This window comes from Lepidochelys kempii, chromosome 23 (genome assembly GCF_965140285.1).
Source record: "Lepidochelys kempii isolate rLepKem1 chromosome 23, rLepKem1.hap1, whole genome shotgun sequence".
NCBI classification, from domain to species: domain Eukaryota; kingdom Metazoa; phylum Chordata; order Testudines; family Cheloniidae; genus Lepidochelys; species Lepidochelys kempii.
The window spans coordinates 2339909-2363245 of NC_136402.1; the positions used below are offsets into that span (position 1 = coordinate 2339909).

Here is a 23337-nt window from a genome sequence, read left to right on the forward strand (position 1 = left end):
TGTCAGGCTTTTATTGGGTATAGACGGCCCGCAGAAGCAAGCTTCCTGGTCCAGGTCAACAGCGACAGGCTAGCAGGGCTCACGCTAGCGCTCAAAAAATAAGCGTGTAGACAACACTTGGAAGTTGTGGAATGGGCTGGAACAGGGGACTCTGAAGCCAACCCCCTCTAGCTCAAGCAGTCTACACAGCAATTTGTAGACTGCTAGCACAAAAGCTGCTAGCCCAAGTCTGTCGACCTGGGCTGGGAAGCTCACTCCTGCTGGCATTGTAGACATACCCATTGTCTATTGCTGTTTACTTGGGAACAGATAAGGTGCACTAGTATGGTTTGCAGATGCATTTGTGCACAGCATAAATGACATATTTATCACACTGCACCTTGTTCATCTGTATCCTCTGAAATGCTGTGTTGCTCTGTGTGTGTTTGTGTGTATCTGCTGACTTATTGAGTTGTATTTGTTCCCAATTCATTGTCTCCCATCCCCCACTTTTTATTTTAGACACATTAACATTGGAAACCGGTTTCAGGCAGAGATACCAAACCTCCAGGATAGAGCATTTTTAGAAAATGATGAACATGCAGCATCGTTAGTGTGGAAACCCTGGGGAGACATTGCAACCAACCAGGAAACACAGGACAGAGGTGTCTTAAAAATTTTATCCTAAGACTATCCCAAGATTTTATGTTTAGAAATTGTTTTGCTGTCATTGCAACCTTGTGTTCTTTTTTAATTCTCTTGCTTATTAACTGCATTGTGCTGTGGAAAATGTTAATTTTCTTGACCTCTTTCTCAACACAGTTGCATTACAGGGAAGTGATTTGCTTAGTTTTGGGAGAGCTGAAGCAGTAAACAAATTAGACAGCTGTTGTGCTCCCAGTGACATCTCCTCATCACAAATAGTCATGAACATCTCCATTAGTCTCCATTCATCTACAGTGACTTTGAAAGAGGAGATGTTTTGCTTAAGCACACTGGTTTATCAGTGAGATAGCCATGTTTAAAACAGATGAGACATTTCACCATTCTTTCTGTGTTTTACTAGCGGCCCATTTGAGTATCGCAATTGTTCTTTTTTCCTTAAAGTAATGTTCTCATGCACTTTTCCTACCTCCATCATGGAACTTGACTCTGCTTTCTGATTGTGGTTGCAGTAACAGGACTACTAAATGTGGCCTGCTCCAGTGCGATGCCAGGGGGAGGGACCAATCTAGAACTAGCCCTGCATTGTCTGCATGAAGCACAAGGCAATATTCTGGTAAGAGCTATTTAGTCATAGGTAATAACTGGCCAAGTTCTGTTCTTAGTTACAACTTGTGTGAATTGGAAGTAATTCCATTTTGTCCAGGCTTACACCACTTGTAACTAAGAGTAAAATTTGACCCGGTGTCTCTAAATTTAAATGCAGCCTACCAAATCCTATTGTTACTGTCTGAATTTCTGTATCTTAGAATTATTAAACACCCCTGGTGGTGCATCCATATCTAACAGGCCATCAAGAAAGATTTATCACTGTTTCCATTGGAAATAGTGTTCACCTTCCATTGACTTCGGTGGATGCAGGATCAGCCCCCCAAATTTGCTATTGCACTTTAGTAGCTTAGTGAATATTATTTTGAGTTTTCACTGCAGTTCAACTAACAAGTCATTTCTGTTCCTTTCTGATTCAGGAACACATTCCTATTGAAAGAAAACACGTGAACATGTTTAACTTTAAGGTTGTACTTAAGCTCTATTGAAGTCAATGGGATTGTATTTATGTGCTTTCCTGGACAGGGATGAATTTACACATGAGCTTAAGTGTAGATATTATGATTGGGAGAAGAGAGATTTTAGTTTTTACCCCCATGTACATTTCTGTGCACATTAGATGCCAAACTCAGATGCTTGGACAGCTGTCAATATGACCTTCTGTGTCACAGAGTTTGAGCTACACTGCTCAAGTGTAAAACTGAAATATAAAGAGCATTACCGTTTTCGTATTTTCAAGAACATCTGTAAGCCAAGTCTTGCATTTTTAGAGTTCAAGGGCATAGAGAATACAAGTTTTAGTAGCTGGGAGCCTCTGCCATGCCATTTTCAAATTAACCTAAAATTGCGCTCAGTTTTATCCCCTACATATTTGTTATCATTACACTTAAGCCTGTCTGGCACTGGTTCATAGGATTTAAATTTTTAAAAATTTTGGTATATTAATTAGCTATACATTATTTTGTTACTTTAAAAGTGTTTTAAATGTATTTTAATAAAAAGGTTATGTAATTCCCATTCTGAAAATTAAGAATCACCAGACTAGATGAAACCCAAGGTAGATAGTCCAGTATGCTGTCTCTTCCAATGGCTGGCACCAGATGCTTTAGAGGAAGATGGAAGAATCCTGCAGTCAGAAGATGTGGGATAATTTGCTTCCCACATAGGTCTCATCCCAGTCTCTCAGAGTCGGAGATTGGTTTAAGACCTGAAGAACAAGGTTTAATATCCCTTCCAAAATTTTTGTCATTTTTTTATAACTCTGGACATTCCTTTTATCCATATAAATATCCAGTTCCATTTTGAATCTTGTTAAATTCTTGGTCTCAACAGCTTCCTGTGGCAGCGAGTTCCACAGTTTAATTTCATGTTTGAAAAAGTATTTCTTTTTACCAGTTTTGAATTTCCCACTATTTAATTTAATTGACTTTCCCTTTGTTCTTGTGTTGTGAGACAGAGAGAACAGAAGTTCCTGATCTACCTTCTGTATGCCATCTATTATTTTATAGACTTTTATCATGTCCCCTCTTATTCATCTCCTTTCCAAGGTAAACAGTCCCAGTCTTTACAATCTCTTTTTAAAAAGTCCCAGTCTTTACAATCTCTCTTTGACAGTGTAAGTTAAACTATCAAAGCCTTTTTTTTTTTGGTCAGTGCCTCAATGCCCAGCTGTGAGGGAAGCCATATGAAGAGCGCTGGATTATTTGTTTGATCTGCAGCAACATATTTTCTCTCGTTTGTTTATGATTACATAAAATTATAGAAATGTAGGGCTGGAAGAGACCTCAAGAGGTCACCTACCTAGTCCATCTGCCTGTGCTGAAGCAGGATTAAGTATACCTAGACCATCCCTGGCAGGTATTTATCTAACCTGTTCTTAAAAACTTTCAAGGACAGGGATTTAACAACCTCCCTTGATAACCTGTTCCAATGTTTAACTATCCTTATAGTTAAAAGTTTTTCCTAATAGCTAACCTAAATCTGTTTAGCTGTAAACAGTAAGCCAATTACTTCTTGTCATGCCCTCAGTGGACATGGAGAATGTTTGATCTCTATCTTCTTTATAACAGTCTTTTACATATTTTAAGAGACATATTATCATGTCCCTCCTCTTGTGATAACCAACATACTAGGATCTCGTCCTGCTGCCATTGAAGTCAATGGCAAACCTCTCCAAAGTCTACTGGTTTAGGGCTCAGTCATCTCTGAGCCAGTGCTGAGCCTAGTGCAAAGACTGAGAAGGAAGGCAGTGCATCCTGCAGGGGCTTACTGGTTCACCTAACGCACAGGTTAGAGCAGCCTTGGGGTTTGCACTCATTTGTGGCCCAGGTACAGTGGCTCTTATGGGAATACTCTGGCCACACCCTCCTTCCTGCAGTGTGACCCAGATGCCCCATGATACTTCTATGCCAGGGATTCCTGCGGGGGAGTAGTCTGTCTTAGTGCCAGGCAGAGAAGACTTATAAGCCTGGGGTGTCCCTGGCTGGGGGTGGTCTTATGGTTGCAGTGTAACTGCTATGCGCTGGCATAAGTGGCACAAAATGACTGAACCACAGGACAAATAACCCCCCTAATGTGGCAGGACACTGCTACTTTTCTGCACAAGATGTTTGCACAAGATGTATTTTTTCTTAAAACACTTGAGGCATGATCTAAAGCCATTGAAATCAGGGGAAAGTCTCCCATGGACTTCAGTGGGCTTTGCATCAGACCCCTAGAGAGCATTATATTACATTAGCATTGCCAACAGGAGCAAATTCTTCTCTCAGTGATGCTGGCATGAATCACTAAAGTCAGTGGATTTACATCAGCATAGCTGAGAGCAGAGTTTACCTCCCTGCTTCTCTTTTGAGGGCTCTGATTACTTTCTGGATTAAATTGTTGCAGGAGGCCCTAGAGATGCTGCTGTTTAGAGGACCTCAGAAAGCTCCATCCCACCCTCTTGCTGACTATCGTTATGCAGGTAAATTGAAAACAAAACCTGTAGTTCGGGACTAGTGAACTGGGATGCTAATAGACATGCAATAATTGGGTAACTCTGTGATTTGCCTTTAATTTTCTTCTTTTAAAAACACAGGCACTTTAAAAAATATAAACAGAAGATTCTTGCCCTGCGGTGTTATCACCTCGTCAATTTTAATATTGTTTACACTGTTTTCTTATGTTCAGCTCCCTGGTTCCCTTGTGACAGCGTGACTCTTTACCATGCACTGCCCTGCAGTGACACCCAATGGGAGAAGTATGCTGAAACATGGCAATGACAGATGCTTGCTATTGTGTGGTATTCTTTTCCATGGTGCATATGTTTTATAGTATGTGGTATTTCCTGTGCCAGTAGTAATTTGAGTTTTTCAGACTTTTCTAACATATTACTGATTACTGTTTTTAATAGATTTGAATTGTTTCCCTGAGAGAGAAAAATGTGTACATGAATAATCAAGTGTTTTAATTTTGTAAGTGTGATGGTCCATTAAGCATGCAATGTGATCTAATAATTTGCATCTTATTACCATTAGGTTCAGATGTTTGGACGCCTGTTGAGAAGCAGTTGTTTAAAAAGGCTTTTTGCCTACATAAGAAGGATTTTTACCTGATACAGAAGAAGGTAAGTCCTTTAGGCAGAGGGTTTTTTCAGATTGCTAAAGCTCCTTCGAGAATTAATTAAAGGAGTTATTTGTAGACTCTTTCTCAAGGTTAAAATGTTTTTGAAGTGTTTTTGATGTTTCTCAAAAAGAATCAGAAGCAAATGGGAAAAAAAGAGTTATAGATGGAATTTGTTTGTCTGAGGGAGTTCAAAGATAGTAGGCTAAGGGATTGTCTAGACAGGTAATTTAAACTGGATTAAGTCAAAATAATCTGGTTTGAAAATCCTTGTGTACACACAACGTATCACACTGACACGTTTATCATGAACTCTGAAGTCCTTTTTCAAAGTGAAATAACTTTGCTGCAATTCGAATTCCTCTGATATATTGACTGCTTTAGGAGTCTTCCAACATATATCCCACACAAGCGGCCATTATTGACCTATCTGTTTACCTGTGTGCTCTCCCGAGCTCTGGGGTCAGTTTGGTCAGATGTTCCCTCCCGTTTATAAACTGGAAAGGTGCCAGATTTTGTCCTTTTGCGCCTGGATTTGAGTATATCACAGTAGCTGCTCCAGAACCTTTACAACATGACTCGAGCAGTTGCTTCAAGCTGAACTGAGACCCCACTTCTTCGCCCTCTGAGGAGAAGCATCAATGCAGGAAGCTCATATGGCCAGCCACCAGAATAAAGATCTTGTTGACATTGTTAGGCAGATGTCCTCGAGGGGCCATGACCATGATGTCAAAAAGTACCAGATAAAGAGCAAACTGGTCAGGAGGACCTATGCTAAAATGAGAGTTGACAGGAAGATATCTGTTGTATGCAGTGTTGTAGCCATGTTAATCCCAGGATATTAGAAAGATAAGGTGAGTGAGGTAATATGTTTTATTGAACAACTTCTGTTGGTGAGAGAGACAAGCTTAGAAGAGCTTTGTGTCAGCTCGAAAGCTTGTCTCTCTCACCAACAAAAGTTGGTCCAATAAAGGAAAAAGTCTGGCAGGGGATATGTAACTTGTCCAGTTTTTGAGGAGCTGGACAGGATTTTACATAACTACATGACCACCCAACCCATGCAGTCTGTGGATCCTGCTGCCTGCTTTCTCCCTCCCACCCCTCTCCGAGGATAACTGGCAAGATCAACAGGAGTCATCAGAAGATGAGCATGAGAAGGCCAGTGAAGAGATCTCCCTGGAAAGCCAGGGTCCCTTCAAGATTCACACCCTGATGCCAGCCAGATAGAAAGCAAGCCTGAATCATGCCTTGCTGCAACCAACCATACTTCCGAGACAGCAACCCAGACCAGGACCGAGGAGGCTGATCCTATGGAGGGAACCTTGCATGTATGGTTTTTTAAAATTATTAATAATTTAATATAGAAGTTTTAATGTATTATTGTTAAGCTACACTGCTGTGCCAGCTTCTGTTCTCGGTGCCTCATGGCTGCAGCCATTGTAGGTGGATGTGAGTCCCAGATCCTTGCCTCCCTCCATCGGCCCATGCTATCTGTTCTCCCCTCCCCCATATGCCTTACCAAAATGGCGGTGACTCCGGCTGGGCAGTTGATCTCTTATCTCATGCTGAAACCCCAACTACCAACTATTTTCAGGCCCATGCCGTGGAAGGCACGTGCCCATCCCTCAGTTGTCCATACCAGCAAGCCCCCCCAACCCCAATCTCCAGCTCAAAATGGTGGTTGACAGCATGGTGCAGCTTCAGCCTCCACGCCACCCACCTCATGGCAGATTCAAATAATAAAAAACATTCTTTTGTCCAAATTGCAAAAGTTTATTGAGACAGTGATTACAGGAAAAGCAGTTTGGTTAGCATTCTCACTTTGTATGAGGTAGAGATGCACATTGCATGCCCATAAAGCTACAAAGAGTACAATTCCCTGCTGAGGTATAAATGCCTTGTAACACACATTCTTACAGTAAAAAAGCTTTGCTATGAGGATAGCAAAACTCTTAACAGCTTTTCACAGGCTTACATAGAGCTAGACTGGTAAAAGCAAATGCTTCAGGCAATCATTGTAGAACCCTATCAAGTTTTCTCTGCGCTTTCACCATGTCTCCCCATACAGGGGAGATAAAGCAAAATGTAAGACTGAGAAATTGCTCAGTTGTTGTTTGTAGATTATGAGAAAAAGCTGCATGGTTATTCCTGGTATAGTTTGCGATTCCCTTTTGCTCCTGCAGCACTTCTGGGTGGGGACCATCTTGGTGAATAACTTGACTGTGCATCTCACTGGTGTGCCCTTTATCTTTTTGAGTAAGTCCATTCTCTACCTCCTAGTCACCTGCCTCGGGTCATCCAGAGGTGGGACAGCCTAAAGTGGAGGTAGAGGATATTACTATCCAGTTCACCCCCAGATTCGACCCACTCTCCCTTATAACACCAAATAAGCAACACCAAGGCACAGCAGAACTCCAAAGCCAGACTGGGAACATCATTCCTAACCTCAGCTCCCTCTCTCCTCCTGGCCAGCCTCCAAGGCACAGTCAAACAGCATATATTGCACAGACAAAAATTGCATGTAGGAATCATATCAGGAGGGCCAAATCACACCTGGAGCTGCAGCTAGCAAGAGATGTCAAGAGTAACAAGAAGGGTTTCTTCAGGTATGTTGGCAACAAGAAGAAAGCCAAGGAAAGTGTGGGCCCCTTACTGAATGAGGGAGGCAACCTAGTGACAGAGGATGTGGAAAAAGCTAATGTACTCAATGCTTTTTTTGCCTCTGTTTTCACTAACAAGGTCAGCTCCCAGACTGCTGCGCTGGGCATCACAAAATGGGGAAGAGATGGCCAGCCCTCTGTGGAGATAGAGGTGGTTAGGGACTATTTAGAAAAGCTGGACGTGCACAAGTCCATGGGGCCAGACGAGTTGCATCCGAGAGTGCTGAAGGAATTGGCGGCTGTGATTGCAGAGCCATTGGCCATTATCTTTGAAAACTCGTGGCGAACCGGGGAAGTCCCGGATGACTGGAAAAAGGCTAATGTAGTGCCAATCTTTAAAAAAGGGAAGAAGGAGGATCCTGGGAACTACAGGCCAGTCAGCCTCACCTCTGTCCCTGGAAAAATCATGGAGCAGGTCCTCAAAGAATCAATCCTGATGCACTTGCATTAGAGGAAAGTGATCAGGAACAGCCAGCATGGATTCACCAAGGGAAGGTCATGCCTGACTAATCTAATCGCCTTTTATGATGAGATTACTGGTTCTGTGGATGAAGGGAAAGCAGTGGATGTATTGTTTCTTGACTTTAGCAAAGCTTTTGACACGGTCTCCCACAGTATTCTTGTCAGCAAGTTAAGGAAGTATGGGCTGGATGAATGGACTATAAGGTGGGTAGAAAGCTGGCTAGATTGTCGGGCTCAACGGGTAGTGATCAATGGCTCCATGTCTAGTTGGCAGCCGGTATCAAGTGGAGTGCCCCAGGGGTCAGTCCTGGGGCCGGTTTTGTTCAATATCTTCATAAATGATCTGGAGGATGGTGTGGATTGCACTCTCAGCAAATTTGCGGATGATACTAAACTGGGAGGAGTGGTAGATACGCTGGAGGGGAGGGATAGGATACAGAAGGACCTAGACAAATTGGAGGATTGGGCCAAGAGAAATCTGATGAGGTTCAATAAGGATAAGTGCAGGGTCCTGCACTTAGGATGGAAGAATCCAATGCACAGCTACAGACTAGGGACAGAATGGCTAGGCAGCAGTTCTGCAGAAAAGGACCTAGGGGTGACAGTGGACGAGAAGCTGGATATGAGTCAGCAGTGTGCCCTTGTTGCCAAGAAGGCCAATGGCATTTTGGGATGTATAAGTAGGGGCATAGCGAGCAGATCGAGGGACGTGATCGTTCCCCTCTATTCGACATTGGTGAGGCCTCATCTGGAGTACTGTGTCCAGTTTTGGGCCCCACACTACAAGAAGGATGTGGATAAATTGGAGAGAGTCCAGCGAAGGGCAACAAAAATGATTAGGGGTCTAGAACACATGACTTATGAGGAGAGGCTGAGGGAGCTGGGATTGTTTAGCCTGCAGAAGAGAAGAATGAGGGGGGATTTGATAGCTGCTTTCAACTACCTGAAAGGGGGTTCCAAAGAGGATGGCTCTAGACTGTTCTCAATGGTAGCAGATGACAGAACGAGGAGTAATGGTCTCAAGTTGCAGTGGGGGAGGTTTAGATTGGATATTAGGAAAAACTTTTTCACTAAGAGGGTGGTGAAACACTGGAATGCGTTACCTAGGGAGGTGGTAGAATCTCCTTCCTTAGAGGTTTTTAAGGTCAGGCTTGACAAAGCCCTGGCTGGGATGATTTAACTGGGAATTGGTCCTGCTTTGAGCAGGGGGTTGGACTAGATGACCTTCTGGGGTCCCTTCCAACCCTGATATTCTATGATTCTATGATTCCATTACATACACCACTTACCATGGCCCAGGTTCTCCTGAGACTGGGAAGAATCTCAGAAAGGGAAAGCCAGAGATGCATACAAGAAAAATGCTATCTCAGCCTCACTAGAATATGAACAGTAATTGCTTGTGAATTTTTGAATTCCCACAATCATGGCATATACACTGGCTAGACCCTCAAGGAGAAGGGCTTTTACCAACAGCTGAGCAGTTGGCTAACCTGTGGAAGAGAAAACGGAAAACTCACGATGAAATATGCGCACACATCATTTAAAATAGTGGAGAGGTGGAGGCAGCATTTGAGGATGGAGAGAGAATCAGACAAGCTGCTCGACAGGGAGATTGTTGCAGTGGCCAAAGGCAGCATGGTGGTTGCCAAAGGCAGCATGGCAGTTGCCAGGGATCTCATTGGCATGGACAAAACCAGTATGGAAAAAGACAGGGAGATGGAGAAGCAACTCCTGGAGGCAACACAAAGCCAAAATGCCCTGCTGCAGCGCATGTCACTATTAGGGCAGCTGGCAGTGCAGTATTGTAAACCAACACACAGGCATATTATGGAGCCCTTGGACAATACAGGCTGCTGGGAACCACATTAACTCCTCCCTGCTGTAAACCCTCAGCAGGGCTCCAATAGGCCATTCTCTTCACAGACTCAAGCTTCGGGAACTGAGAACAGTGCCAGCTGGAACACCAGCCCTTTTGAGCTCTCTATCACTCCTGGTAACTTCAAGCCTTGCCACTCAACATCAGAAGACCTAGGAACAAGAAGAAGAGGCAGAGCCAGGGCAAATACTTGCCTTTGACTTTAAACCCCTACACTGCTTGTGTTGTGTCTTGCCCTGTGCTGTTTTGTTTCACTGCTATTTAAAAGGGCACTTTGTAGTTTGGTAATAGAATGTTTTTAATATATTGTTTCATAATTAAAAACATTTTTCATTACCATTTCACTTCAAGATGTATTTTCTGTTTATTACATGGTAGATGGTACATGGAAATAATAAAAACCTTGAAAACTTCATTCATAAGGAGTTGACAGCTCATTTCACATAGAAAATCATTATTTGCACTTATTCTTGGGTTTTTACTACATATGTAGGCAAAGAGACCCGTTTAAATAGGGATTGCCACAGGGTTGCGCTTCCACCGCTCATAAACAACACTGCACACACAAAAAACTCCCAACACTTTCCAGCCCCCCGTGCATTAACAGCTGGATGTACAGCTGCACAGTTTCAGGCCTGAGACTTAAAAGAAGAACAAAGGGCATCCCAGACAATATTGCCATGGCTATTTGTGTTTTCTAGTGGATACCTCACTGGCTACTCAAAGTGCTGAGTAAGTCTTTGCACCTAAACCTCCCACCCATCACTAAAGCTTTCTCCCTTACTCTCACAAGTATAGTGCAAAATACAGCTTGCTGCTGTAATCTTTAGGATGCTTTTTCTGTTGCTTCCAACCTGTTTAACAAACAGCTCCATCTCCCTTTCAGATGGCCGATTGCATACTCCACTGTCTTTCTGCAACTACTGTGGTGGTAGTTAAATAGTTCCTTCCTTCTGTTCAAGCAGCCTGTGAATGGCTTCATTAACCAGAGAAACAGAGGATTAGTTGAATCTCCCAAGATATCTGGAGTAACATCCACACCATTAATGTCCATAGTGTTTCCGTGGGCAAACAGTCCTTTTTCCATTGAGTTAAATAGAGCTGAGTTCTGAAAGATCCTGGCATTGTGGGCCCTTCCAAACCACCTGGCATTTATGTTTGTAAATCTGCCACAGTGGTTAACAAACCCTTGGAGTGTCATGGAGAAATACCCCTTTCTGTTAGTCAGCACCAGGCCCTGGTGTGAGCGGCAAACAATAGGCACACAGGTCCCATCAATTGCCCCACTACAGTTTGGGAATCCCATATGTACAAAGCCATTGATAACCTCCTGAGCATTACCAAGTTTTGTAACCCATTGCAGTAGTACCTCTTCCATGGCATCACACACCTCCATGATAATGAGCCTGATGGTGGATCTCTCCACACTGAATTGATTAGCTACATACCAGTAGCATTCAGGGTGGCCAGCTGCCAGATGGCCTTGGCGACCTGCTTGTCTGCAAGTATGGGGCATCACATGTTGGTACACTGCCGCTGCAGCTCTATCGTTAGTTCAGCACATATCTCCAAAAAGGCTGTCTTCCCCAACCTGAAATTCTCTCGTCACTGCTGGTCATCCCAGGTGTGCAGAACAATCCTTTCCCACCAATCTGTGCTTGTCTCCTGAGCCCAGAAACGGCGCTAGATGCTGTGAAACTGCACCAAGAACCAGTCCTGTTCTGTCACTTGCCAGGTGTCTTCCTTTTCTTTCTCATCCATGTCCCAGTTCCACCACCACTGAAGACCCTCCTGCTGCTCGAGAAGCTGCTGCAGCTGCCACATCATCAGCTCAGTGTTGAGGCAAGCAAAGTCCAAAGCCAGTTCATCCATTTTTGTGTGCTGAGCACACAAGCAGCCTCTGCCTATTCGAGGTTGCCAGAATAGCAGCACGGAGCATTGATGGGTCCATTCTGGCTAACAGTAATTCAGAACTGATGCTAGTCCACACACAAAGGAAGCACAGGGCGGAGACAGATGAATCATGGGATTTTGTAAAAATTTCAACTCACCTGGTTTCCACTATGCATCCCACAATGCACAGTGAGAAAAATCCCAGAATGCACACTGCTCAACAGCAAAACAAAGGAACATGGGATACCTTCCAAGAATGCCACAACCTCAGTTTGCAGCAAACCACTGTGGTGTTTGCAGTGATTTGCTTTGAAAGAGGGCACCCTTCTCCCATGTGCATGCTGTTACTGTGACTTGCATACTGCATGTTACTTGATGCACAGGGATCTGTCCTGGGTCTGGTTCTGTTCAGTATTTTCATAAATGATTTGGATAATGGCATAGGGAGTACACTTACAAAATTTGCGGATGATTCCAAGCCGGGAGGGGTTGCAAGCCCTTTGGAGGACAGGATTAGAATTCAAAATGATCTTGACAAACTGGAGAAATGGTCTGAAATAAATAGGATGAAATTCATTGAAATGCAAAGTACTACAGTTAGGAAGGATTAATCAATTGCACAGATACAAAACAGGAAATGTCTGCCTAGGAAGGAGTACTGCAGAAAAGTATCTGCGGGTTATAGTGGATCACAAACTAAATAGAGTCAACAATGTAATACTGTTGCAAAAAAAGCAAACTGCATTCTGGAATATATTAGCAGGAGTGTTGTAAACAAGACTTGAGAAGTAATTCTTCCGCTCCACTCCACACTGGTAAGGCCTCAACTGGAGTACTCTGTCCAGTTCTGGGCAGCACATTTCAGGAATGATGTGGACAAAGTAGAGAAAGTCCAAAGGAGAGCAACAAAAATGATTAAAGGTTTAGAAAACATGACCTACAAGGAAAGATTGAAAAAACTGGGTTTGTTTAGTCTGCAGAAGAGAAGACTGTGTGGGACATGATAACTATCTTAAAGTAGTAAAGAGGTGGATGATCAATTGTTCTCCTTATCCACTGAGGACATGCTAAGATATAATGGGCTTAAATTGCAGCAAAGGAGATTTAGGTTAGCCATTAGGAAAAAATTCCTACTGTTAGGGTAGTTAAGCACTGGAACAAATTACCTGGAGAGGTTGTGGAATCTCTGTCATTTGACGTTTTTAAGAACAGGTTAGACAAAAATCAGTCAGGGATGATGCAGATAATACTTACTCCTGCCTCAGTGCATTGGACTGGACTAGACGACCTAGTGAGGTCCCTTCCCATCCTACATTTCTGTGATTTGTATGATTTCTATAAAGAGTTTAACTATTGTATTTTTAAAAAGCATTCTTTATCAGGGACAATCAAATGTTGTGCTTAACCAATTTACAGTGTCTCTTATATTTCAAATCCTCTGTGCATTAGAATTCAAACTCTTTCTTTCTTTCTTTCTTTCTTTCTTTCTTTCTTTCTTTCTTTCTTTCTTTCTTTCTTTCTTTCTTTCTTTCTTTCTTTCTTTCTTTCTTTCTTTCTTTCTTTCTAATAAAATTATGCCTATACAAGGTACTAGTTGCTGTAATGCGTAAGTAGCAGTACAAGAAAATTCCAGCAGCATTAAAATAATCATTCAAACAGGAACTTAGCCAGCCACTTACCAAATATCCATTCCATCTATTCATCATTCTGGGAAGCTTACTCTAAGCCTTCTCAAAAACCCCTATCAAACACCTTTTTCAGCCTGCCAGGGAAGTCACCAGATTTGGGCTATATCAACCCAGGTGGGAAACTGCTCCCAGAGCCCTTCCAGGGGAATGCCTTGTCAGCAGCCTCCTGTTTTTTATAATGAGAGGAATCCTGCTCAAGCACCACTGCTTATCGCAGCTGTAGCAGTGTGGTATTGTATGAAAGGCTCTCAAAGCACTTTACAAACATACATTAATTAAACCTCTCAGATTGGCTCCCAGTCTTGGGATGAGCCTATATCACAAATACATATTTCTAGGTACTTACATGGCCCTTAGCATTGTGATTTCTGAACACCCATTATGGTGGGAATGAAAAAAATCCCCCACAGATGCAGTTTTTGTATTGTGTTTTGCAGAAATAACTATATTCTGTTTTTTCCTAATAGATTCAGACTAAGAATGTGTCCCAGTGTGTTGAATATTACTATATCTGGAAAAAAATAATAAAATTTGACTTCAGTCGACCAAAAGTAAGTGATAGAAAAAAGGGTTCAAGGATTCAGGAGAAGGATGAGGTAGAAGAGACAGCAGAAAAGGTAGAAAAAGACTGCTTGGGGAATCTGTCTGAGATTCAGCTCTTTAATTTAAAGATCTTCCATTGCCTTAGGAGATGTGGAGTTCATGTGTGTAGCAAGCTCCCTCCAGGAAACACCTTCCTATTTAATATTCTGTTGCTACCCTTTAACTTGCAGAGACCTACAGAATAATATTGCAAAAAATCTCAAACAAACCCTGTTCAATAGTTAGCATGTTATACTATGCCTAACATTTCCCATTACTCTCGCAGGGAAAAAGAAAAGGAGTACTTGTGGCACCTTAGAGACTAACCAATTTATTTGAGCACAAGCTTTCGTGAGCTACAGCTCACTTCATCGGATACATATTGTGGAAAGTACAGAAGATCTTTTTGTACACACAAACCATGAAAAAATGGGTGTTTACCACTACAAAAGGTTTTCTTTCCCCCAACACCCCACTCTCCTGCTGGTAATAGCTTGTCTAAAGTGATCACTCTCCTTACAATGTGTATGATAATCAAGTTGGGCCATTTCCAGCACAAATCCAGGTTTTCTCCCCACCCCCCCTCACAAACCCACTCTCCTGTTGGTAATAGCTTATCTAAAATGATCACTCTCCTTACAATGTGTATGATAATCAAGTTGGGCCATTTCCAGCACAAATTCAGGGTTTAACAAGAACGTCTGAGGAGGGGGCGGGGGGTAGGAAAAAACAAGGGGAAATAGGTTACCTTTCATAATGACTTAGCCACTCCCAGTCTCTATTCAAGCTTAAGTTAATTGTATCCAATTTGCAAGTGAATTCCAATTCAACAGTCTCTCGCTGGAGTCTGGTTTTGAAGTTTTTCTGTTGTAATATCGCAACTTTCATGTCTGTAATTGCGTGACCAGAGAGATTGAAGTGTTCTCTGACTGGTTTATGAATGTTATAATTCTTGACATATGATTTGTGTCCATTTATTCTTTTAAGTAGAGACTGTCCAGTTTGACCAATGTACATGGCAGAGGGGCATTGCTGGCACATGATGGCATATATCACATTGGTGGATGTGCAGGTGAACGAGCCTCTGATAGCGTGGCTGATGTTATTAGGCCCTGTGATGGTGTCCCCTGAATAGATATGTGGGCACAGTTGGCAACGGGCTTTGTTGCAAGGATAGGTTCCTGGGTTAGTGGTTCTGTTGTGTGGTATGTGGTTGCTGGTGAGTATTTGCTTCAGGTTGGGGGGCTGTCTGTAGGCAAGGACTGGCCTGTCTCCCAAGATTTGTGAGAGTGTTGGGTCATCCTTCAGGATAGGTTGTAGATCCTTAATAATGCGTTGGAGGGGTTTTAGTTGGGGGCTGAAGGTGACGGCTAGTGGCGTTCTGTTATTTTCTTTGTTAGGCCTGTCCTGTAGTAGGTGACTTCTGGGAACTCTTCTGGCTCTATCAATCTGTTTCTTCACTTCTGCAGATGGGTATTGTAATTGTAAGAATGCTTGATAGAGATCTTGTAGGTGTTTGTCTCTGTCTGAGGGGTTGGAGCAAATGCGGTTGTATTGCAGAGCTTGGCTGTAGACAATGGATTGTGTGGTGTGGTCAGGGTGAAAGCTGGAGGCATGTAGGTAGGAATAGCAGTCAGTAGGTTTCCGGTATAGGGTGGTGTTTATGTGACCATCGTTTATTAGCACTGTAGTCTCCAGGAAGTGGATCTCTTGTGTGGACTGGTCCAGGCTGAGGTTGATGGTGGGGTGGAAATTGTTGAAATCATGGTGGAATTCCTCAAGGGCTTCTTTTCCATGGGTCCAGATGATGAAGATGTCATCAATGTAGCGCAAGTAGAGTAGGGGCGTTAGGGGACGAGAGCTTAGGAAGCGTTGTTCTAAGTCAGCCATAAAAATATTGGCATACTGTGGGGCCATGCGGGTACCCATAACAGTGCTGCTGATTTGAAGGTATACATTGTCCCCAAATGTAAAATAGTTATGGGTAAGGGCAAAGTCACAAAGTTCAGCCACCAGGTTAGCCGTGACATTATCGGGGATAGTGTTCTTGACGGCTTGTAGTCCATCTTTGTGTGGAATGTTGGTGTAGAGGGCTTCTACATCCATAGTGGCTAGGATGGTGTTATCGGGAAGATCACTGATGGATTGTAGTTTCCCCAGGAAGTCAGTGGTGTCTCGAAGGTAGCTGGGAGTGCTGGGAGTGTAGGGCCTGAGGAGGGAGTCTACATAGCCAGACAATCCTGCTGTCAGGGTGCCAATGCCTGAGATGATGGGGTGCCCAGGATTTCCAGGTTTATGGATCTTGGGTAGTAGATAGAATATCCCAGGTCGGGGTTCCAGGGGTGTGTCTGTGCGGATTTGTTCTTGTGCTTTTTCAGGGAGTTTCTTGAGCAAATGCTGTAGTTTCTTTTGGTAACTCTCAGTGGGATCAGAGGGTAATGGCTTGTAGAAAGTGGTGTTGGAGAGCTGCAGAGCAGCCTCTTGTTCATATTCCGACCTATTCATGATGACAACAGCACCTCCTTTGTCAGCCTTTTTGATTATGATGTCAGAGTTGTTTCTGAGGCTGTGGATGGCATTGTGTTCTGCACGGCTGAGGTTGTGGGGCAAGTGATGCTGCTTTTCCACAATTTCAGCCCGTGCACATTGGCGGAAGCACTCTATGTAGAAGTCCAGTCTGCTGTCTCAACCTTCAGGAGGAGTCCACCTAGAATCCTTCTTTTTGTAGTGTTGGTAGGGAGGTCTCTGTGGATTAGTATGTTGTTCAGAGGTGTGTTGGAAATATTCCTTGAGTCGGAGACGTCGAAAATAGGATTCTAGGTCACCACAGAACTGTATCCCCTTGTTTTTTCCTACCCCCCCCCAAGACGTTCTTGTTAAACCCCGCATTTGTGCTGGAAATGGCCCACCTTGATTATCATACACATTGTAAGGAGAGTGATCACTTTAGATAAGCTATTACCAGCAGGAGAGTGGGGTGTGGGGGGAAAGAAAACCTTTTGTAGTGGTAAACACCCATTTTTTCATGGTTTGTGTGTATAAAAAGATCTTCTGTACTTTCCACAGTATGCATCCGATGAAGTGAGCTGTAGCTCACGAAAGCTTATGCTCAGATAAATTGGTTAGTCTCTAAGGTGCTACAAGTCCTCCTTTTCTTTTTGCGAATACAGACTAACACGGCTGCTACTCTGAAATCTTGCAGGGAAGTTATGTAACAATAACAGTTGAGCAGGGGGTTGGACTAGATGACCTCCCGAGGTCCCTTCCAACCCTGATATTCTATGATTCTATGACTATTTGCTCTTGACATTATGACACCATTGCTAATTAAAACAAGAAAATTAAGAAAACTCTTAGCTCCTAATTAACCATCTAAAATAATCCCTAGCTCCTTGTTAGTAATGCTGTCAGCATTAAACTTGTCATTGCAGATGTGGCAATGTCATCTTTGACATGCCAGTATTCTGCAAAAAAAACCCGCCACATACATGACACAGAGCACAGGCGCCGCTGAACTGTTTCATGGCAGCAAGTGGGGAATAAGACTGAGCAGAAAGATTTTTGCTGAGGTCCACAGATCCATTACAATGAGCACTTCAGCCTGCTTGCAGCTGGGTGGCAGAACCAAGCCTGCCACTCCTTGGCAGCAGGGGAATGGCTCATCTCCTCAAGTTCTCTCCAGTTTTTTCTGTCCTCCTCCAATGGCATGTAGCTCCCCTCTCCTCCCTGCTGCAGCATTGCTGAGGGAAATTCCAAACTTCAGTTCAAATTTTTAAGACCAACAATAGGGCTTAATAATGTGTCTGTGTAATTCCCAGCCATGCCCCAGGGCTGTATTGGATTTTGGGGAGAAACTGTCTGTCTCAGCTCCACTTCCCCTACTGGGGCGTTGGTTCCCTGGAGGCTTCAGGGAGGGAATTAGGCCAAGAAAAGCCAGAGGAAGGGTCCATGTCTCTTGCTTCTCCACTTATCGAGCATCTCTCTGGAGAGCTTGTGCGGCTCTGTGGGCAGAGAGCAGGTTGACTCACAGCTCAGGCCAGGCAGGATTCCCTCAATCCCTCGCCCCGCAGGAGAAAGGAAGAAGGCAGGATTAGAAAAGAATTGGGTCCCTGGCAGGCAGCCCTCCCTCCCCCATCTCTACGATAGAAGCCAAGCTAAAAGGGCAGCGTGCCAAGTGAAGATCCCCTCTGAATTCGTATAGCCGGAATCAGCGGCTAAGCTTCCCCATGGGTCACAGATGGAGGGCACCAGACACAGCACAGAAGCTACTAACACCAGAGAGTTCTATATGGGATCTTTGGGCCCAACACCCCCCCCCCGCTGCCCTTCTCTTTAATGCTCCCTCCCTCCTGCCCCCAGAGGATCCAGTCTCATATCCAATCTCCTGCTGAGGCCTGCAGGAGAAACACAGATCTGTCTAGCCTGTGTGGATCCCATGCAACAGAGAGGCTGCTGGGGGGTCCATCCTTGAGCTGCAGGCCAGTGCCTTCCTGAGAAACCATGTGGGGAAGGAGAGACAAATAGACTTGGCCTCTTTGAGGACAGAGAAATTGCTAGCCACTGGAAATATTTTCAAAGCAATCTCTGAGCCCAATTTAGCTTCCGCCTCTGAAGCAGGATTCTGGGGACAGATTCTCAAGGGGAAATAAATTAATAATGAAATCTGCAGTTTCCTCTTGTCACCTTCGCGGAGTGCCACAGGACAAATCAATACGGAAATGACCTGGCCGTAGGCGTGGGTTGATCCCGCTAGGCATGGTTTAAAATGAATAGCTGGATGAAGTGATTATTGTGCTCATGGACTCCAAAAGAGAAGTCAACAAATTGAACTTAGTCTACTGACTGTTGGAAAGTCCACAGTTTAACTACCATGTTAAACCAGTGAAACAGCCTTGGGTAGCCCTGCCCCAGGAGGGTTTTCTTGTAGATGCACAAGAGTGCCCAAGCAAAAGGTCAAATCTCTGTAGTATAATGTTCTCAGCACGTTGAAGAAAAGGAAGTTATGTACAAATACCAACATTAAATGCTTCCTTAGGGCATCCACTTTATTCCAATGCTGCAGGGTGATATCACTCAACCTTTGAACCTTGTTTTGTTCCTTATAGCACTACCTAGATGGAAACACCCTTTTGCAGGTGTCATTATTCTTCCTATCCATTCATGTAAGCCTCATGATGGCCACTTTCTCCAATGAGATTGAATTTTTCATTTGAAGTTGGAAGCTTACTCTAACCAGACCTAGTATCGTACCTTTTATTCAGAACAGTAGTTCTCAGAACTGTTAGAACGTTCATTCTCTAAGTAAATTCAAGAAATATGCCACTTTCAGTCAAGCATTAAGAGTCAAATCCTTAGGGACACTGACAGTCTCAGGACAGAGTAATCATATCTCCTGTTTTGAGATCTACTGGACAGCCATTAATTCATCAAGTTCTTCATATTGTTACGAATTATACCTGATAGGACATGCACACAACTGCTGCGAATTACACCTGGTAGGACACGCACACAAATGCTACGAATTACACCTGGTAGGACGTGCACACAAATGCTACGAATTATACCTGATAGGTCACGCACACTTCGAATCTAGGCTGAGGCACATAAACAGAGTCCACAACTGCCGAGTTCCCAAAAAACACCAAGTTTATTACGCTCGAGTGTGGTGCCCCCCTGCTAGCCAGGAGGGGACCCCGAATACAGCTTATACAAAGGTTATATACTTTTTAGCAAAGCATGTTGCCCTCGTGCATCGGAAACCTTAGCCAATAAACAAACCCTTTTCTTATCTACCACCTATCCCTGCTTGGTGCATTCCTCGTGCTAAACTAGTATGTTAATTACACATCATGGTCCTAAAGCCATGCATCAGTAACTTTTATTATCAGGATGGGAGGCCTTACATCAAAGGCCAGGAGATTGGGAGTAGGGAGTTTAGGGACTGACAAAGAACAGATACCGGGAGTCAAGGCAGGCTGGAGAGAAGGAGGAGGATTTTCACAGGAATGCAGTATCTAAGGAACACTCCTCCTGGTGCATGATGTGCTTGTGGTGAGCCCCAAACCAAAATGGAGTCACATGTGCTAACTTTTTCTTAACAATATTGGTCATCCAGTCTTACTCAGTGCCATTTTCTTTCTTTTGTCTTCTCCACACCTCAGTGCCAGGGGATGATGGAGAAGATATTTATATATAATGTACTTTGTAGTAGATGTCCACATTTCAAGAATGATCTTGCTTCCTGTCTTGGAGGCACACTGTTATGAAAATCCATTGTAACAGATCTATGGACCTTAGCATGAAGAAGAATCAGAAAATTTATCCATGGTTACCTGAAAATTTCCTTTTTTCGAATGATAAGGTCTGCAGATCCAGTCACAGAGACAACAGATGGTCCGGAATAGAGATGGAAATGGATGTCCAGTGATTTGGGTTTGTTGTCAATAGGTGAAATTTACTATCCTTTGCAGTAGGAGAAATTGTTGTGCTTTTTCCTCCAAGTATATTTAACACAGTCTGTAATTTAAGAAAGTAGATTTGCATTATCCTGGCTGTGAAAGCTATCTCAACTGGATGTGGGGCTTTTCCCAGCTGCCAGGGACTGACAGGTCTGGTTCTGCCCCCTGCCTCCCCCCAACCTGCAAGCAGGTTGAAGCACCCATTCTAATGGAACCGTTAGAATGAACAGATTATTTAATGAAAGGAAATTTTCAGGTAAGAATGGATACATTTTCCTGTTGACTTCAGTGGGTCTTAAGTGCTTTCCTGAATCAGGATCTGAGAGAGGTTGCACTGTGTCATAGTGTGTGTGTGTGTGTACAGGTGTATAAGCATATGCATGCGGCTTTTAAAAAGTTTAGAATTAATTTTCTTTGACTTCAATTCCTTTTAACTATCCAACCACAACAATACAAACCTTTCTGAGGGGGAAAGAGAGGGAAAGAATGCTATTTTAACAAATATTCCATAATTTGCAGATTGCATGGAGCCCAAAGAAAATGCATGGTTATTTGCCTAGACAAGACTTTAAGATAAAGTCAAAGAATTACAAAAAAGCATCACACAAGACATACAGTCCAGCCTGCAGTCAGAGGGGAACTCCAGACCAGCCTGGGAGCACAGACTATCAGGGTGCATTTCCATGTAAAGAGTGTGAAAGGTATGGCTTTATTATTAATCTTGCATTGTTCAGTGATTTCTACATGTCTGCTTAATTCAGAGTGTATTTATAAACAAAGCCTTCTTAATTAAAGGAGCACCATTTACTTCAAAATCTAATGTCTTTTTTAAAATGAGTTAAATGCATTATGCATTTCTCCCTGAGCCCCCTAGCCAATTTGTGTGATTTTACAACCACGTATAACTTTTTAAAAATAGTTTTTTCTTTCCCCATTTCAGCATGAAAGACTCACACAAATGGGAAATTGGCAAAGATGAAAAAACAAACCTGACTGTGCACAAAGCAAAAAAAATGAGAAAAAATAAGAGGAAAATGTTTTCTTTTTCTAATCTCTTTCATGTTGTGATGTTAGGTGTTATTTCTAACAGTAAAAGGCAAAATGATTTGAGATAAAAATGTGATTTTTTTTTTTTACAAAAGTTGCATTTGTCCCTTTAAATTAATGAACCCTGAAGCTGTAGATTCATATCCCATTTCATCTCTAGGCTAACCCCTACACTTTTAAAGAGAATGTAGGGCATTTAGCTCCATGGCTGCCATTGATATTGTGGGAGAATCATATGACTAAAAGGAAATAGGTTCTTTGGCTGTTGCCAACCCATCCGTGATCATCTCCCTTTCCTTGTAGGTCTAATTCCCTATCTGTTTTCACTACAAAACAAATGCATCTTTTACCGCAATGGAACATTACTTGTAGATCCTGTTCAGGAGATGTGGGGACTTGACTGAAAAGGAAGAGGAAGTATTACAGCTAGGAACTGGGGTGTACTGGCAGAACTGGTTGTGGGAGGAGAATACCAAGCAGTGCTTTAGGTCAGGATTGAGGTGCAATTGCAGAGCTGCCTAGGGATGCTTCCAAAGTACTAACCTTTACCTCACCATATGCTGGTTCCTCACTTCCATGTGCACTGCACACCTAAAAATTAAGGGAGTCTGTTCTGCTCATTACCTGGGGAAAGTTTTTGTGTGCGAGTCCCATTTTATTTAGCCTCGTTAAGAAAACTAACAACTGGCCCTTGTTTTCTGTCAACTTGTAGGGTGTTTGACAAGATAAAAAGTCGGAATGCTCATATGAAATGCCACCGTGTGCAGGAGCAGATGGAGCCGCTGATAAATATTAAGTGGCCCATAAAACATTAAAAAATGAGCCAAAGATGAAAGAATCAAACTCAGATGTTGACCTTCTCCAATGGTAACTGGGAAACCGCGCAGGGTTATCAGTGGTGGTAGTCTTGTCTAAGCTTGGAAAATATGTAAATGTTTTTTAGCATCTGATCAGTTGCTGATCAGCTCTGTGCAGGATTAGCTGACGTGACTGTGTGCCCAGCCTGCACTTCAGCTTACACCATTGTTGGCACTGCAGAAAAACACTCACTGTTTTTCCTCGTGCAGAAGCACCTGATGAGAAAGAAACCTCCACTTGAAGGTATTGAAAGGAGAGTTGTAACTGTTTGTATATGGTAGGATGCCAAAGCCTATTTGGATGTTTTTAGCATTTAGCACCAATATAACATTGTTGGCATCAAGTTGAAGTATAAAGAAACATTCAGGCATTAAATGCTCTTTACTTACATTAACACAGCAAGGACGTGTGTGTTCAATTAAGTATGCATGCCTGGCATTAAATTACAATTATGCATGGTTGAAAAAAATATGTAGTTGTTAATGACTGTAAAATAGCTGTTGTACAAATAGGAGAGGCTCTGTACTTCTGCTTCCGTTTAATTAAAAAAAAGCCCTCTTGCTTCCATTTAAAAATAAACGTTGGATGTGGATAGCCCTTGTTTCTTACTATCAGTTTATGGGTTCAGTTGCTGTTGTTAGAAAGGTCAAAATAGGAAAATCAATGAGAAATTGCTGTTGTATTTATATCTTTTTTGCTGAAATGTGATGGTCATGCCCTGCATTTCAGATTGAATATGTAGCCCTGGGATGATCTGTGCATTGTTATTTTGTATGTGCTCTCTGCATAGCTTATTAAATTGGGTTCTTGAGCTCGAGTTGTAAAAGTTGTTATACCGCTTTTAATGGTTATTTCAAAACTAGTTATACCATGTTGGTGAAGCAGAACAGGGCATGCTGCACGGACATGAGACTTAAAAGAATCAGTCTTATTTAACTTAACAAAGAGAATGTTAAGGGATG

The 23337-nt window shown here is 42.9% G+C and overlaps 1 protein-coding gene across 1 annotated transcript in view; it reads left to right on the forward strand.

Moving 5' to 3' along the window:
• Nucleotides 1-23187, forward strand: part of ZNF541 (zinc finger protein 541) — a 54184-nt gene extending 30997 nt beyond the window's left edge. The window contains exons 9-14 of the mRNA XM_073321740.2: nucleotides 502-644; nucleotides 1155-1258; nucleotides 4138-4213; nucleotides 4767-4855; nucleotides 20990-21171; nucleotides 22230-23187. Of these exons, the coding sequence (XP_073177841.2) occupies nucleotides 502-644; nucleotides 1155-1258; nucleotides 4138-4213; nucleotides 4767-4855; nucleotides 20990-21171; nucleotides 22230-22332 (697 nt within the window). The 3' untranslated portion in view covers nucleotides 22333-23187. The remainder of the gene's footprint in view (nucleotides 1-501; nucleotides 645-1154; nucleotides 1259-4137; nucleotides 4214-4766; nucleotides 4856-20989; nucleotides 21172-22229) is intronic.
• Nucleotides 23188-23337: the final 150 nt, after the last annotated feature.